Genomic DNA, 18,501 nt, shown 5'->3' with positions numbered 1-18,501 from the left:
TCCCCCTAAGATCTTGGCGTACCATTTTCGCCCATTCCGTAAGTGTCTGGGAAACTAGACCAATAACGATTACTGGTCTAAATGCTGACCCTATCAGAGAAAAGATGCGGGACTCTGCTTCTATCTTTCGATCCACCGGATCCTTAAAGGACGAAGTGTCCTCCACTGGAATAACCGTGGCTTTATTCAGCCTGGAAATAGGCGGATCCACGACTGGTGGTACCGTCCATTTCTTAATGATGGATTCCTCAAACGGATAGCGTCTAGCAATACGCTTGGAAATAGTAAAGGTACGCTTAGAATGCTCCCATTCTCCTTTAATCTGATTACCAAAACATTTAGGTACAGGAAAAGCCTTCGCCGTCTTGATGGGCTTATTAGTCCCAAAAGGCCTCTCTGTTTCAGTTGCCTCTGCCGGTAAAGCCTCAAGTTTTAAGGTTTCTTGCACTGCCACAACTAGTGCGTCCACCAATGCTTCTTCCTGAATTATAGCAAGAGAAGAAGCGTCCTCCTCACTGTCTGAGGGGGCTTTACCTGGGATAACAGCCCTTGCAGAGGAACCTGCAACTGCCGTGACCATCTCTGAATCTGAGTCAGAGGTGTCAGATGGTATAGGGGTAGGCGGGGGTCGCTTCCTAGACCCCCGTCCCTGACAGGCCGCCTCCACCCGAGCCACCATAGACTCCAAAATTGCTGTAAATGACTCTATACTCTGTGCACCGGCGGGTCCCGAGGCCCCCTCGAGGGAAACAGGTGGGGGAATATGTGTGGCAGGGTCCATAATAACTCCAGTTACTTCCTGGATAATATAATTCAAAAGTAAAGAAAAAAACTTTTTTTTTTTTTTTTTCTGACCCCCAGCGCCACAAAAAACCCCTTAGTGTTACCTGCTTAGGGATCCCTATCGATCGAGAGAGAGAGAGATAGACCCCCAGGCTCACCACTTGATGCTCAGAGTTAAACTGCAACAGCTTACAGCGCTGTCTCGACAAACAGGAAGTCTCTTGGCTGGCTGCCCAGGAAGAAAGGAGGCGGCTCCGCCCCTCTGCACGCCTTCCGGCGCCTCCCCCAAGCTCCACGAGGTGTAGGATCACCTCAAACATGGCCGCCCCCATGCTGGAGACACGAGGCTACGCCAAAATGGCGGCTCGTGCGATCCAGCAAAAAAAAATGGCGGCGGCCTAAACTGAATAGCGGTGTGCTGCAGGGCACACAACACTCTCTCTGCATGGGGATATGGCGTGGTTGGCGGTACCGGCCCTGGCGGACCGCGTGGCCGTTCGGGAGGCCTGCTATTTAGCTGGAGATCTGATTTGGAAGGCAGTCTACATGTCCGTGGCTTCTGACTGGTAGGTAGCTTATACTTAACCCATAAGATTCCCAGAATGCCACAGATTACATCTTTAAAACATGTATACAATAGATTGTTAGCTCCCAAGCCAAGCCTCCTGGCTTTTGCACACATAAATCACACTCAAAGTAGGAGGATTTGTGACATGTTATAGGATAGAAAGGACTCTTTCTTACCATACAGAGAGGGGCCCGCGTTCACCACAAAACCCGTCAGGGAAAAAGGGGGAACATACTACTCACCATACCGGAACCAGGCGGGCACCAACTCCTGACAGTACCCCTCTCCACCGGGGCGGGAGGGCTGTCGACCGATACGGACGCCGTGACTCATGGTCTTTGGCGTTTCGGCGAGACGTTTAACTCGCGTGGACAGTCCTTTAATGGGACTTTGTCGCGGCCGACCCAGCGCGGAGCTATGGCCTGCACGCGCTCGTAGGCTGAACTGGGGTGACCACCGGATCTCAACATCCAGCCCGTCGCCCAGTTCAGCTTTCTTGCTTGAAGATCTCACAGGAACACTGGAGAAAAAAGCGGTCTAAAAAATCTTTTTAAGAAAAAAATCTTGCCAGGACCTAAGATCCCAGCAAGGTGTCTAGGTCCTTACTCCTAACTAGACAGAAAATAACTGATTTGCTGAGGCAGAGAGAGAGAGGATATACCCTCTGGGACTGCCCCTAGGGTGTGGCCAGAGCTTTTTAATTTCCTGTCTAGTCCTGCTCCTGCGGAGGTAACATAACCCGAAGGTGGTGTATCACCGAGGACTACGTCTGTCGATGAGCGCTAGAGAAATATTATTTCTGCCTAGATAAGAGCTGCCACTGATCATGTTAGCTTTGTATTACCTTGGAATAGTCAGGTCTTCTCACACACTTCTCATCTCTGAACAACTTTACTGCTCTTAAGTAGGCTTCACATGTTTTTAATTTTTGAGCACCAACACCTATCAAGACAAAAAAAAAAAAAAAAAGGGAAAATTTCTAGGCTGTACACTTAAGTTCAACTCTAGGCAAACAGCTAAATAAACCATTAAAATACACCCAGGTGAACCATCTTTTATGCCAAAGAATGTGTAGACAACATAGCCAAATGTTGAAAATATTTTATCTCGTACAGATACATTTCTTTCGGCTCCCCATCTACAAATCTGCTGATTGGACAATGCAGAAACACACTGATAAGTTACTCACTCTTTTCTGTCTGTTTCTGCCCCGTCATGTTCCCCTGATTAGCTCCTATCCTAGTGCTGCCCCTCCCTCTACCAGTCTGCGCGCTATTTCAGAAACAGCAGAGTAATATCAAGGCAGATTAGAGAACTTTGTCCCCCCACCGAATAATTTGTTTTCTTTCCCATCTTACCTCGTCTGCTGGGTTGTCTTTGAAAAACAAATTGGCTCACCCAACAAATCCAGCATTGTGTGCTGTAATCTGTTACTCCACCACTGCACACCGGGTCCTTCACTGCCTTCTTTCCCAAGTTAGCAGTCTTTTCTTGCTGCCCCCTCAGGAAATGCCACGATGCATGTGCAGTATGCTGGATAATTTCCAGCATATGCACAGTGTGTTGGATAATTCCCGGACATGCACAGAGTGGCTTTTATTGTTCAAAGCCCCGTGGCATGCGTGACATGGGGATCCCAGGACACTGCTGGCAGCTGAGGTTGTGTCATTCTTGCATAGGTGAGAAAGGGGAAACTCCAGTGGTTTTAGAAATAAATAAAAAAAATAGAAAAAATGGATTTACAAATGTGAAAAGGGTGGTAAAGATTAAAAAAAAAATACTAAAGAAGAGTGAAGGTCCAATTTAAAGTAATTTTTCCATTTGTATGGTAAAATATATTGAATTTTAGAGGAGTAAAAAAGGTCCTCTTTAGAGAGAGATCTATTAGACCCCAGATCACTCCTCTGCAGAGATGTATAGTAACTAAGTAGAACTACTTCACTACTGTACATAAGTACTGAAAGGCGGTATCTGTACTTTCCTGGAGTAGAATTTTTTTCTCCTGCTTCCACTTTTATTTCACTACATTCTTTCAATACTTCTACTCTGATATTTTTTTTTTTGTGCTGCATAGTTACTCGTTACAATTATAAAAATTACCACTGCCAGAACAGTAGATGGCAGGTTTCATGAAGCTCAAAACGTGTGTATTATCAACGCATACGAAAATAAAAGCTACTGTATGTATAAATAAAAGCTGTATTTGAAATAATTAAAAACAATATGATGTTCAAACTTTTTACTTCTTTCTTTAATAACTACATAACACAGTACTTCTACTTTCAGTACTTGAGTAGCAAAATTTTTAAAAAAAACTACTTGCATTACTTAAGTACAAAAAATGTTGAATACTTTAGTACTTCTACTCAAGTCACTTTTTGATCGAGCACTTGTACTTTTACTCAAGTATGGGTTTTGAGTACTTTATACAACTCTGCTCCTCTGGCCTTCAATGCAGCTGATCAGACACAGATCAGTCTGATCAGCTGTTTCACTGGCTGGTAACGGCAAGGTAAAAAAAAAACCTGAAACCAGAAGTGACAAAATCCTGGTCGCTTCCAGTTCAACATCACACAATCTGAGGAACATCAGTTCCTCTCACTGTGTCCCAGGATCCAAAAGCCGCCAATCACATCCTTACCAGACTCCGCAATCGCATGGGAGAGCCTGGTAAAGGCAGCAGCAGGAGGGGGGTGTAAACCTCTTCTGCCACTTGTTAAAGTAATTCAGCAGGTCCAAAGCTGCTAGGATTACTTTTAAATTGTAGGGAATCGCTGGCTGAAATAAATGACCGAGCAGCAATGATCAAGATATCATCCTTCCTATGCAGCAACTTACCGGTAAGTCAATGGACAAGAAGCATTTAAAAGGGTAACTACACTTTAGTTGATAAAAGAACAAAATTCCCTCCTACCCGTTTCTGCTCTGAAAAGGCTGTTTGTTCCACTACATCCTTTGGATACTGATTCTGAATGAAAGTACCATTCATTTTAATCTGCTGGTGTGCTTTAAGTTGCAGTGTCTGTATCGCTTAAGTTAAGGAGTAACTCGCCAAAAAAAGATAATTTTATTGCAGAGAATGCCTTAAACCTGACCTGTATCTTCGTGCAGAATTCCTCGCCCAAACAGAAAACTATTTCTGGTGGCATTCTGTATACAAACTATCTAAAAAGCCCCTCCAGGTTGCCTTATTGCATTGAAATTTACAGCAAAGTAAAGAGTTGCACTCTGAATTTTTTTTAAGAACACTAAATTACAATATGGCTTGTGTAGCAATTGTATAAGTAACAATCCTCATTTACTATATTTTTTCCTATTAAAGTTAAAGACAAAAAACTTTTTAGTTTTGGATAGAGTGGAGTTGGATTAGAACACGTGTCATTATTAAGGAGATTCCCCCCCTCTATTTGTCCTGTTTGCCATTATTATTAAGAGAAAATAAAAGAAAATCCCAATTTTTGGGTTGTCTCCAGAAAAGTAATAGGGGGGGCTTCCAATAGGGACAATAATTCTGGAAACCTAGGGGTCCCCAAGGAATTCCCTTAACTTGCAGGGATTTCCTCTCACTTTCTGTTTGGCTATGGGACAGGAAGGGAAATCTCCGCAATAGGACGCAAATGGCGAAAATTGAAAAATCTGACTGGGGTTATAACCCTCACTATCCAAGTTAATTAACTTACCCTTTTATTCTAAAAACACTTATCTAGCAGATGCAGTTTTCTTACCAGTCTGCTCTAGATGACTAAGGGTCACTTGGTCCACTGGAAAAAAAGCCACCGTGGCCCCATACTCTGGACTCATGTTGGCGATTGTGTTGCGGTCAGCTACTGAAAGAAGAGACACACCCTCTCCAAAAAATTCTACAAATCTCCCAGATATCTCTGCTTTTCGTAGATGCTGTATGGAAAGAGAAGATAGAAGATCATCATAAAAAGAATACACACCTACCTAATCCTACCTGGGGTGGCCCTTCCTCCAAGGACATCTTAAAGTGATTGTAAAGTCTAATTTTTTTTTTTTTTAATCAAACATGTTACACTTACCTGCTCGGTGCAGGGGTTTTGCAAAGAGAAGCCTGGATCCTCCCTCTTCTCAGGTCCCTCTTCGGTGCCTCTGGCCCCACCCTCCTGTCAAGTGCCCCCACAGCAAACAGCTTGCTATGGGGGCACCCAAGCCGAGCTGCAGGCATGATGGAGCTGCCACTTGGCACCGCCCCCCCCTCCTGATTGACTAACTGAATTTGATTGTTGTGGGAGCCAATGATGTCGCTCCTGTGTCTCAGCCAATTAGGAGGGAGAGTCCCGGATGGCCGAAGGACTCAAGGACATTGCTAGAGAGAGATGGGGCTTAGGTAAGTAAAAGGGGGTGCTGGGGAGGCTGCTGCACACAGAAGGCTTTTTATCTTAATACATAGAATGCATTAAGATAAAAAAAAAACTTCTGCCTTTACAACTCCTTTAACCACTTTACCACCGGAGGATTTTGCTGTCTTACGTCTGGGCCACTTTTTGCGATTCGGCGCTGTGCGACTTTAACTGACAATTGCGCGGTCATGCAACGCCGTACCCAAACAAAATTTACGTCCTTTTTTTCCCAAAAACAGAGCGTTCTTTTGGTGGTATTTGATCACTTGTGCGATTTTTACTTTTTGTGCTAACAAAAAAAGAGCGACAATTTTGAAAAAATAACAATATTTTTCACATTTTTTTATATGAAATTCCCACCCAAAAAAATGTAAAAATCAAAATGTTTTATCATTTTAGGCCAATTTGTTTTCGGGCTACATATTTTTGGTAAAAATCGCAATGAGCGTATTTTGATTGGTTTGCGCAAAAGTTATTGCGTTTACTAACTACGGGAAAGATTTCTGTCGTTTATGGTGTTTTTTTTTTTTTTTAACGAGTAATGGCGGCGATCTGCGATTTTTTTTGCGGGACTGCGACATTGTGGCGGACAGATCGGACCCTTGACTGACATTTTTGACACTTTTGGGGTTACCAGTGACATTACTACAGTAATCAGTGCTATAAATATGCACTGTTACTGTAAAAATGACACTGGCAGGGAAGGGGTTAATTTTATTGGAGAGGGAGGGGTTAATGTATGCCTGGTGCTTACTGACATGTGTGGGGGGAGGTGACAGTGACACAAGGACAGATCGCAGGTTCAGCTATGCTGAACCCTGCAATCTGACCCTGCCTGTCACTTAGGAGATCCGCCCGCTTTGTTTACACAAGCGGGCGGATCTCCAGACTTGATTCCCCGACGATCGGGGAAGAGCGGCTGGTCTGCTCCCCTGGCCTGACTCCCGCTGTGACTGAATACAGCGGGAGCAAGCCTCGGTAAGTGGTTAAAGTGGATGTAAACCCCCTTCTATACCCAGTGAATTGAATAGCCTCAGATGATACACAGAGATGAAACAAAGCTCCCTATAAAAAGTTTTATTTGAATATCAGTTGTCTTTATCTTTATACGGCTTAGAAAGTATACATTGTGTTCGATTTTTTTTTTCTTCCAGGTTCAGCTGTGAGTGTAGTCTTGGCATACACTGCGTGACAGCTGATTGGAGGAAAGGCGCACACCCCCCCCCCCCCTTTTTCCACATAGGTAGAGGAAGGAAAGAATGTGCAGAGCTGTAATGCGAATAGACCACCTCTCTGCTAATTTATAGCACCCATCTGGACACAAATTTTCAGCTGCTTTTATCTCCTGTCTCTGAGAAATTGTCAGAAGTTATCATGCGGATAACAGAAGAACAGAGCAGTATAAAGACACGGGACTCAGGGCTTTGGAGAGAGATAAGTAAACACTAAAGATATATGTGCCCAGGTCAAATTTCACGAATCGGGTTTACATACACTTTAATTCTATTAGTTCCTGTCTGATCTCATTACAAATAATTTTGTCCATTTTCTGTACCTGTGATGCCCATACAATACATTGGGGCGTGTGGTTGTCACTGGAACATGCAAGTGTGAACAGCAATAAAATTATTACTAAAAATTACAATTTTTTTCACTTTGAGCTTTTTAGTCTATGTTCCCATTCCTGTCAGGAAAAGATGGCCCAGTACAGAACTGACAAATGGTCTAACCCATGGGTGCTTAACCTTTTGAAGAGCGAGGGCCACTTAAGTAATATGTTAACCAGTCGCAAGCCACAATAAACTATAGGGTTTTACCGTCCCTCCAAACAGCAAATGTAAACGGGCCCTTACTGTCCTGAGCTCCCTATAAGGCTGATTTCACACTGTTGCACCATGATTTAAATGTGAATATGCCCATTGCAAAATGTGATGTGTAATACACTGACTTCTTGCAACTTCTGCTGACATCGCTCTCCAGGCTGCTAGAAAAGTCCCAGGCATAGCGCACTTGGTATCACTCTGCCTGGGACAGGAGCCAGCACTACAGAGGAAGCATCGGCTTATGATGCTCTGCTCCCTCCACTACCAGAGCAGACTCCATGCACTCTGATGCTCTGGGATGACGAGTCAGCAACCCATTGATCATGATCTGGGCTTGCTGAACTGCAGTCCTAGAGCATAGGCATACGCTTCCTTGGTTTGAAGTCGCAGGCCACATCAGAGGTTTCCATGGGTTGAGCACCCCTGGTCTAACCTAACCCATGCAATAAAAACATTTCAGCTGGAATTGGACTTTAGAAGAGAAGTATGGGGCTTAATTTTTCCCCTCATGTATACTTACCTAGGCTGATGCAGCATCGTCCACCTGCGCCTCTGCACTGAGAACCAAGCGATCGAACACCGCCGATTGCTCGGTTCTGACAGCTCCTCGAGCAGAGAGCTGCTGACTGTCAGTCAGCAGCTCTTGGATCTGCCCTCTCCTCGCTCATTGGAGCGCTGAGCTGTGGAGGGGTGGGGAGTGCTGAGCTGTGGAGGGGCAGGGAGCGGCCGGCTCAGGCTCTCAGCGGCTTGCTGGCAGGCTGCGCCAGGTATCGGTCCAGGCACCTGGTGGATCCTGACTCTGTTGCAGTGATGACGCGGTGCCAACATCTGTGATGTCAGCAGAGAGCAGACTTCAGCCTTCTCTCTGCTGAAAATGGGGCAGAGTGCAAAACAAACTTCACTCCTGTGATCCATAGGAGATGTACAGCCAAACTAGCTTTGGCTGTACATCTCCTTTAACCATTATCATAATATAAATGTGGTTGGGGATAAAGGTAATAAACCTGTAGCTGCAAGTTACTCTGCTTACTTAAACAGAGGACACAATATTCAACAACATATCTTACCTTGGTGATGCTTAGAACAACATCTATAGAAGTAGCAAATGGACTGATTGAGCCGGTCAGTTCACATCCAACAACTTCAGGTAAGCTTAATGTAACGGGTATCCCCAACATAGCAGCTTCAGACTCTATTCCACCCATGCCTGAAAGATCAATGTTTAAGAGCGTGTTTAGCTAATTTTTTTTTTTTTTTTTCCCTTCAACTTGGGAAGGAGTGGGAAATGATTAGAACTCCTTTCAGATTTTACTCCTGTCCATGGTCCTGCTAGAGAAAGTTACCCTCCCTTTCCTGTCAAGGGGGAAAAAAAACACCTTTTTACCAAACAGGAAGTGAAGTAATCTCTCCAACAGTAACACAAAATTAAGTAAACCTTTTTTTTTTTTTTTAAACCAAGTATGGGAATGCTAGAGCCAGTCAGTGTTTTATTGTGCAGTTTTTCCCGAACTTCCTATCTGGTAAAACACAGTCCCCAAAACAAGATAAAAATATCGGGCGAATGATTGTCTTTTTTTTTTTTTTTGCTTGCTAGTCTTAGATCGAAAACCATTAGGTAAAGTTACAAAAATTCTTGTTCGACAGAACACAACTACAGAAGCGATGTATGTATCGTATTGTAAATTAATCTTTAATTTCATGGAATGCGTGGTCTTTATGGTCAGGCGACTTTTTTTCGTACAAATACCATACTAATTACACGAAAACAGTTTGCTCCGTTATCCTACAAGAAACATTTTCCTGCTTGTTCCTTTCACATTAATGGTCATAAACCACTCTCGAAAGCTGTGTACTAATGATTAATTATCGGTCGATCAAAACCAGTATTTTTCGTCTGATTTTCTTATTGTGTGTAGCAGGCATAAATCTCTCTAAGCATCGGATAGCAGCAAAACCTGACAGGAGTTCTCACCTTTCCCCAAAATAAAAACAATACGTTTTTGGGCATAGAAACATTTTTAATATATGGATATATTGGTTTACTGAATAACAACCAAATGCAAAAATTCATGCAAGCATCTATATAAAGTGTATTGACATTTATAAAGTACCTGACAACCACAGCCTGTTCTATCTTCCAGTCAGTGACTCCCTAACACATTTAAATCTGCCCTAGAAACATCAGATAAATGCTGATGCACTTAAGGTTGAGGTGTGTATTGCTTATAAAGTGGCTGTATTACCAAGATCCCCCTGAAGAATCAAGAATACTGGTCACAAAAATATCTTGCATCAGGCACTCTATTTTATGTCTGAAATTACTACAGTTTTGATATGCATCAAAAGTTGCAGATGGCACCTTACAGTATCCCACTGTGTTTTACATTGGGAAAACATTTAAGATTACATACAGATGATACTTGACTCCGCTTCGGTTAGTGAAAATTTATCCTGATGTCACTAAGTAATGCTTGCGGAACTGTGGTCACTCCAGCAATGTAAAACACATACTGTGCAGCACGGTTGACTATTTAAGGTCAACGGAAGACGGACATGGCCCCCGCACTCGCAGAGGTTGTGTCTCGGGTCCATATACAATGCACTCATGAATATTCATATCCATTAGAACAGGGGAAAAAATGCTCCTTCCAATACACTTGGGATCCTTGGATCACAAAGTACCAATTGCCAATAATACAATGATGGGTTCAATCTGCTTATACTAGAGGTAACAGATGATTAGCTATTGGCAAGTGAGGATTCACTGTTGTTCTTTACTGTTTTATAACGTTATGTTTTTGTTACTTATATATCATCTGTAGTAGTGGAGGTGGTTCGTCTATTGCTCCGTGGTGTATATCATGAGCTTAAATATTAGGTCAAGCTCTCTCAGATACAATATTGTACAAACATGGCCTTTTATTTTTCTTTCTTTGTAATCTGATGGGTATACCAGGTGATTCTTTTCTTTCAGATAATTGGCGTTCATTAGCAATACATTCCATTTCATCTGTAAGCGGTTATATTGACATGTCTGTGGAATTTCTTTATTGTATCTGCCTTTAATATTCAATAAAAAAAATGTTGATGTTAACTAAAATGGGGAGAAAAAAAAGGTGCAGATGGCTTCTGCACTGGCATTTTACTGAACTTGCACGTACCGTGCTTCTTCGTGCAAGGCCATGTACAGACATTTCTTTGCATTGGCAGCTTTACGTAGCACACCTAGCTCCTTGGGTGCCAGAAAGTGCCAGGGATGTCAGGCCTTACCACACAGAAGCATCCATGAGCATAAGGGCCTAAACACGGAAGCCTACTGTAACTTTGTCACTTACTGCACTGTTATCTAGTGGTAGGGAATCAACCACATTCGTTCGAGCAATTAAAGAAGATTTAATTTAAAGCTGGATCTCAGACAGCCATAAAAGCACAACTTACATTTAAAAGTTAATTTTAAAAAAAATAAATAGCATGCAACTGAATATCCGAGGTGTGATGCCTTGCTTTGTGACCTTTTTTTCACTTTATTAAAATGTTAAAATGACATGTGACCAACAATGACTTCAGGTGAGTTTTTGTGGTGCGAATGGGGTACATAGAAAACAATTGCTTTCTAGGTGACCTTGTAGTAACATGGATCGGATTGATCAGGTGCAGAAAAATGCAGGCCTCCACAAAGAATGAAAACAAGCCCTAAAGTGTACTTTTGAAAGCAAGCAGTGTAAGTACTTTATCCTGTCTTGATAGTAGCCTTTTGCAATCCACTGCACAGCAGCACTCAAGACTGCGAGAGGGAGAATCAGTACTATAAGTCAGTCAGGCTTAGGTGTATGAACATGTGCTGACTACGAAAATGCTGGAGATGGAGAGATGACTTAATTTTATGAAGGTACATGTCTATAACCCACAGGGTGTGAACATTCTGCCTTTGTCCTGTACTGTACCATTAGTGTAATCAAAGGTTAAAAAAATGAAAATGCTTACCCAAAGCCAAAATTCCAAGGCCATTCACCATAGTAGTGTGAGAGTCAGTGCCAAGTACAGTGTCTGGATACAAGAGATCTCCCTCATCCATCACAACTCGGGACAGGTACTCCAGATTCACCTGGTGCACAGTTCCAGTTTCTGGAGGAATCACGGTCACATTCTGAAAGGCCTTTGAACACCACTGAGCAAATAAAGCAAAATACACACACATTGTGATAAACAAATGCAGCATATAAAATGTTAAAGCAAATGGTCAAAATACTAATTTCCTTAATGGGAACCTGTAACTTTGCTCAAGCAAAGCAAATTTTTTTTTTAATGTAGCCCCCTTCTCCCAGTAGGATATACTCCCCCCCCCCCACCCCGTTTTCTGTTCAGCCGATGGACGATGTTAACTTTGCAAAAGGCCATGGACTCCCGTGTGTCAGCAACGATTGGCCTCACACTATCACGTTTGTCCATAACCAACCTACCATGTTTATTCTTTGGTTGGCTCCTGGCACTGAACATAATAGTGGGACAGCAAAGGAAAGGAAAGTATATGCTGTAGGTATTTGGCAAGATTAAAGCAAAGAACAAGCTTGCTTTAAACCATGCTTAATGCATTTCAGAATCTAAAACCTTTTTTTTTTTTTTATTTTGGATATAGTAAGGAAGGTAAAAACCCCTGCCATTTTTATTTTGGCTATTTGGGTGATTACCCTTCACTACCTGTCCTGTTGACTCAACAGGAAGCGAGAAGATATCTTTCCAATGTAGAGCAATATAAAATACCCTAGGACAGTTATGTGGACGAACATCACCATTGGACATTTTCCTCTCCATTCTCTTCTTGGTGGCAAGTATTTCAAAAATATCCTCACTTTCATTCTGGATGACCTTATTGATCAGAACAATTAGAGCAAATTTCTAATAGACCCCCAGGGAGTAATAAAAACCTTACCAGAGAACTATCCCCTCAAAAGTAGAATTCAGATCTATTTAACAAGTAATATGAAGCAGCAGCAATAGAACATTTCAGTCATGTTCAAAACATCCCCTACAGTGAAAGGCCTAGGATTACTTAATTTTGCCAGTTTTCCCAAAATTGATAGAGAACAGAGCGACTCTCTAAATCATTTTGCAAGGGTTGCTTAGATGTATTTGTGCAAGTCATCATCCTATCTCCAGTGGGTCATTCACTTGGATCCTAGCTTTAAACTTGTTTTTATGTATTAGGCTTGACAATAGGGAAGACAAGGGGCAGACACTGTAGTCCGTGAAGCCGTGTCACACATAGTACCAGCAAACTTCTCTAGAACCCCATTAGATGCAACCTGTTCACACTGCCGGTCTCTTGCTTATAATGATTTAGCAGTACACAATATATGCAGTCATGGGACGTCGTCAACAAATAAAAGGTAGACATTTTTAGCTCTTGCATACAACTTTAAATGGATCTTGTCAAAAACAACAATATGAGAATTGTCAATGTTGATTTGTTACAGAAAGTGCAAACTGTAATTCCTACAATTTTTCAATATACACAAGCTTCTTCTGGGTCACTGGTTATGAAAACTGAGGGCTATATTCTCCATTATGTGCTTTAAAATCTGGATACTATAAAATGTCTTAAGAAAAAAAAAGTAGACTTTGTATTTAGGGTGATACCATTTATTGTCCAACTAAACAGATTGTAGTAAATCATTCTTTATTATACCTTTAAAAACTGAAGTCTCTCTTTATTCCTGTTGAATTCAATCTCAAGGCTTTTCAGTGCAGCTTCAGGCCTATGACAGCACAGAGGGAAAAAAAAGTGTTAATATAACTATTATGCTTTCTGATAAGTATAAAATGATGATGTACTCACAGATTCATTCAAACTTACTCTGGAATGGGTTGTAAATGGAAAGGACATAGCATTGGTGTGTTTTCAATCTGCTCTTGAGAGCTCCTGCTCGTCGTTCCAGCATTACAGGCTCCCCTGCATCCACTCTGTCCTCTACACTGAGATTTAGAAACTGCCGGTTTTGCCGGCGAAAGCTTGGATGGGAGTCTGTGTGAATCCGCAGAAGCTGCACTTGGGGCATTCTGTGCCACACTGGAGTAAAGAAGGAATTTACAAATGATTAAAACAGTAGTCTTAGACTCCGCTCCATCAATAGGAAAGTCTTTTTAAAATACGTTCATATACTAAAGGCAAACAATCAATTTTTTGCATTGCATATTCTGAGCCAACGTAAAATGGATGGGTAGTGAAAATGTGTTTTATTGCAGCTCCGATAATAGAACTGTACTATTGTAAATGAGAAAGAATCCTCGAGACTGTACGCAACTCTGGAATGACTCCAAATCTGCTTCTCAGAGCGTAAACCAGGGCTCGACAAACCCCAGGCACAAGGTCGCATTGGCGGCCTGGCGTCTGGGCTACACTGCGGCAGGTGTCTTGTCCTCATGCGGCCTCCGCCCGCAGATGCGAAGACTAAGATGCCATGCCAGCTGGTAATTGAGGCCGCGGCTTTGCGGCCTGATGTAAGGCGCTTTAATCGGGGAACTGGCGCCCTCTTGTGGTGGCCGGGGGGCTGCAAATAGCAGTCATTGGCAACGCTGAGGGTTTCCCCTGCCTGTTCTCACTGCCTGCCCATCTCTTTCCCAAGAGAAGAGGTTGAAGATGTTGAGGGCTTGATCTGGCGCCCTGTCCTTAGCGGTGAGTGGACAGGGAGTGTGGGACAGCTGGTCATAACGGCCTCAGTTTCATTTACAACCCCACAAAGATGGAAACAGTTTATTTTATTTTTTCCATTAAAATATATTTTTTATTGTTTTAAATTCTCTCCCTGTCATGCCACACAGCTGAAGCCCCTTTTCACACAGGCTGTCTAATCAGGTCCGCCTATTAGGTTTTCAGGCAGGCCTGATCGGACACTCCAGTGTCCTCTATGGAGCGGCAGATGTCCGCTGACAACCATCGCCATCCGATCCTGCCGGCCAAAAATAGACATGTGGTGGCCCTACATTCCATCTTTCCGACAGATCGAGTCAGATGGCATCGGATTGAAATGGACAGGCAGTCCATTTCCATCCGACTGCCCCATAGAGGAGAGCGGGACTTTGTCCATGTTTGCTCTGCATAGCGGAGCGGACAAGACCTGTCACCTGCCTGCTCAGTGGGGATTAGCAGAGAAATCTCCGCTGAGCAAGCGGATTCTGCTTAGCGGAGGTTTTCATTTGAAAGGTGCCCAAGGTGGCATGAGTTAATGTATTTTCTATCGCCTCAACCTTGCTGCACTGTCCTTCCCCAGTGAGCCACTGCCCATCACACCATCAAGCCAAGTACACATGGCCGAATGCCGGGCAACATCAGCCAGTTCATTAAAAACTGGCCACCATTCGGCCGTGTGTATGGCAGCTAGAAAAAACTGCCTCCTAACTTTTTTAGCTGGCTCCTAGATTCAAAGAAATATATTGTTAGAGGTTCTCATTCAACAGCCCCCTTATTAAATATTTGAACAATGGCTAATCAAGAAGAGCCACTAGAATGATTTTAACATGTAATTGACATACACAGAACATATTCATTCTCACAGAATTATGCAATACCATTTAGTAAAATCCAGCTGTAAAGAATGGTCTGCAATGAGGTCTGTTGCACAGACTGGGTCGACTGATGCAGGATCTCGACCCATTTTTTTCACAGCATCTCTCATGGCAGTAAAATCAACCATAGCGGGAATACCCCTAGAATAAGAAAAATACAAAAAAATATGCCATTTATCAGAAGGAATAATGATTTACTAGGTAGAACCGAAATACTAGTATGTAGAAAAAAAAAAAAAAAAAAAAAGTCAAGCATATCTTAAGAAATATTTTAGCTGTTACTAGCAAATGCAGGCCAATTCCAGAGCAAGAAAAGTTGGGAATATGAAAGTTTCATTTACACACACAATGATGCCTATTTATAAAAACTGAAAAAAAACTAAAATCTTAAAGTGGAACTAAAGTCTGCAAGGGATGGATATGTGGATATTTGTCATAATGTGCAAGTATGCACCTGAAAAGTAGTTCGCTAATTTAACCACTTAACCTCCCTAGCAGTATTCCCGGTGTGGCTCAAGGTTAATTTTCAGTACCAAAAGCGGTAACCCCGAGCAACACTCGGGATTACCCCAGAGTCATACTCCCCTTCCCTGCAATCCCCCGCCCTCCTCCAGCCTTCCTCACACTCTCCCCGCTGTCTGCTTGGCAAATACCAGCACTTGCCTTCCAGTTCCCTTCCCTGCGATCCCCCGCCGTCCTGCAGTTATACTCACACTCTCTCCCCGCTCTGTAGATACCGGCACTTGCCTTCCGGTTCCCTTCCCAGGGAGCGTTGCAACGCAGGGGGGTGGAACAGGCGGCAATTTCAAAAATGTAAATACACCAAATGACATGATGCAAAGCTGTGATCCTAACGGATTACACTGCATCATGTCATTTCACCACAGGATTGCACCTGGTGACTTTTCCAATGCCCTGCCTGTGCTTTTCCAGTTCTTTGTGCCTAGAAAATAGAGAATGACCATGGGGTCCAAAAAGCGTTCTGCAAAAGTGCTTTTAGACGAACTGGAAAACAGCGACACTGAGTTACTTGAAGAACTGAGCGATAGCAATTCGTGGGAAAATTCATCATCAGGTACGTAAAGTGATGACGACAGCGACGATTCTGATGTCTCTTTCTGGCACATAGCTTGTGGAATTTGGGAAGTATATTAAATGATTCTTCAGAATTTCCAACGGAGCTATGTGCCAGAAAGAGACATCAGAATCGTCGCTGTCGTCATCACTTTCCGTACCTGATGATGAATTTTCCCACGAATCGCTATCGCTCAGTTCTTCAAGTAACTCAGTTTCGCTGTCGCTGTTTTCCAGTTCGTTTAAAAGCGCTTTTAAGCAAAAAGAACGCTTTTTCCAGGCACAAAGAACTGGAAAAGCACAGGCAGGGCACTGGAAAAGTCACCAGGTGCAATCCTGTGGTGAAATGGCATGATACAGTGTAATCGGTTAGGATCACAGCTTTGTATCATGTCATTTGGTTTATTTACATATTTGAAATTGCCGCCGGTTCCACCCCCCTGCGTCGCAACGCTCGCAGGGAAGGGGAACCAGAAGACAGATGCCGGCATCGGGTGAGCACACAGCGGGGGAAGGCGAGTTTTAAAATATAAAACAGATTTACATGCAAAACAATGTACCATTTTTAGCACAGAAATCCTGACATAATCAGACCCCGCCAGGGAGGTTAAGGACCACCCACTGTACATATACTGCGCAAAATCACGTACACGAAAAATATTTTTTTCTTCAAAACTGTGGCTCTTTTTTTCTTTATAGCGCAAAAAATAAGAAACCGCAGAGGGGATCAAATACCATCAAAAGAAAGCTCTGTTTGTGGGGAAAAAAGGACATCAATTTTATTTGGGTGCAGCGTCACATGACCACGCAATTGTCAGTTAAAGCAATGCAGTGCCGTATCGCAAAAAAATGCCCTGGTCATTAAGGAGGTAAAACCTTCCGAGGCTGAAGTGGTTAAATTAAGCCTCATTCACACGTAAGCAGAATGTATTACTAGTGATTTTGAAGTTTTTTTTTTCCCTTTAGAAGTTTTACAGGCGTTTTTGCACGTCTCAATCTAAAGGAGTTATTTCCTGGGCTGGACAAAGGGGGAAGAGAGTAGTTCTATAGAGGAATACTTAAGGCATTAAAAACAGATGTAAGCACGCACTTCACACATTTACAGGTGTTCCCATTGAAGTCTATGGGTTAAAAAACACCTGAATATGCTTGAAAAAAAGCTCACATACTTTTTTGAGCATTAGGCGTGCAGCAAAGAAGTGTAAACAGGTACAATTGGAATGAAAGGGGTTCTGCGTAGAAAAGCACAGGGAAACCAGCAAAAACATGAATGGGGCCTAAGGTTTTAAATGCACTTCAACCCCTTCACGCCTAAGAGTAAAACAGCTATTTTTGCCGGAGCACAATTTGGCATGTGTTCGTAAAACTGAACATAACTACTTTGTGAATCCAGGTGGATAATACCTTGTTTTTTTTCAGGACAAATTGGGCTTTCATTTGGTGTTAAATAGTCATGGATATTCCCTGATTTATTTTTTTTTAATTATAAAAAAAAAAAAAAAAAAATTAATAATAATAATAATATTATATATATATATATATATATATATATATATATATATATTTTTTTTTTTTTTTTTTAATTTATCTGTATATTTATCTGTATATTTCTAGTTACTACCATAACCTACCACTCAACAACTCAAAATAAATCCTCCTCCTAACGATCGCAACCATACCCACATTATGTGTGTTATTTTAGGTTTGTACCCGTAGTACAGCCCTGAAACAAAAGTGCACATTCTGCCCAAAATATACTGACCTTGACCTTTGACCCTTAATTGACCCAAACACTAACCTAGATCCTTGATCTAGGTATTTTTTTTTTTATTATTTCACATTTCTTCTTTTTTTAAAATTACACACACACTTTTTTCTCTCTGCGAGGGGAAAGAAAAATACAATGCATCTTTCCTCTCCATAAACAGAGAGAGAATAACAAGGGCAAGCTTCTCTCTCTGTAAGACCCCGGTCTCTGTGCTGGAAGCCCAGTGCTGTGGGCGGCATATATGTGTTACGTCGGAGTAAAGGTATAGCCATATCAACAGCCATGTAAGAATGAAATGTACATAAATCAAAATTAACAGCTGTTTTTGCATCATGCCTTAGTGAATGGATAGTGGCTACCACAGTACTTTTTCCCTTTGAAGGATCAGAAAAGGAAGACTAGCTCTCTACTCTTAAATGCTTGTAATGTAAACAGAAAACTATACTATAGAGCAGTGGTGGCGAACCTTGACACCCCAGATGTTTTGGAACTATATTTCCCATGATGCTCATGTACTCTGCAGTGTAGCTGAGGATCATGGGAAATGTAGTTCCAAAA

The 18,501-nt window shown here is 42.3% G+C and overlaps 1 protein-coding gene across 1 annotated transcript in view; it reads right to left on the bottom strand.

The window, feature by feature from the left end:
• Nucleotides 1-18,501, bottom strand: part of IREB2 (iron responsive element binding protein 2) — a 64,170-nt gene that overhangs the window by 28,449 nt on the left and 17,220 nt on the right. Inside the window, exons 5-11 of the mRNA XM_082255899.1 lie at nt 15,105-15,242; nt 13,393-13,605; nt 13,225-13,294; nt 11,523-11,706; nt 8,606-8,745; nt 5,077-5,248; nt 2,196-2,293 (exon numbers count right to left, since the gene is read on the bottom strand). Of these exons, the coding sequence (XP_082112025.1) occupies nt 2,196-2,293; nt 5,077-5,248; nt 8,606-8,745; nt 11,523-11,706; nt 13,225-13,294; nt 13,393-13,605; nt 15,105-15,242 (1,015 nt within the window). The remainder of the gene's footprint in view (nt 1-2,195; nt 2,294-5,076; nt 5,249-8,605; nt 8,746-11,522; nt 11,707-13,224; nt 13,295-13,392; nt 13,606-15,104; nt 15,243-18,501) is intronic.

The sequence above is a fragment of the Pelophylax lessonae genome (assembly GCF_965119305.1).
Source record: "Pelophylax lessonae genome assembly, chromosome: 4".
Classification (NCBI taxonomy): Eukaryota; Metazoa; Chordata; class Amphibia; order Anura; family Ranidae; genus Pelophylax; species Pelophylax lessonae.
Note: the sequence above shows the minus strand (reverse complement) of the source record. Positions and strands in the feature narration are given on the sequence as shown.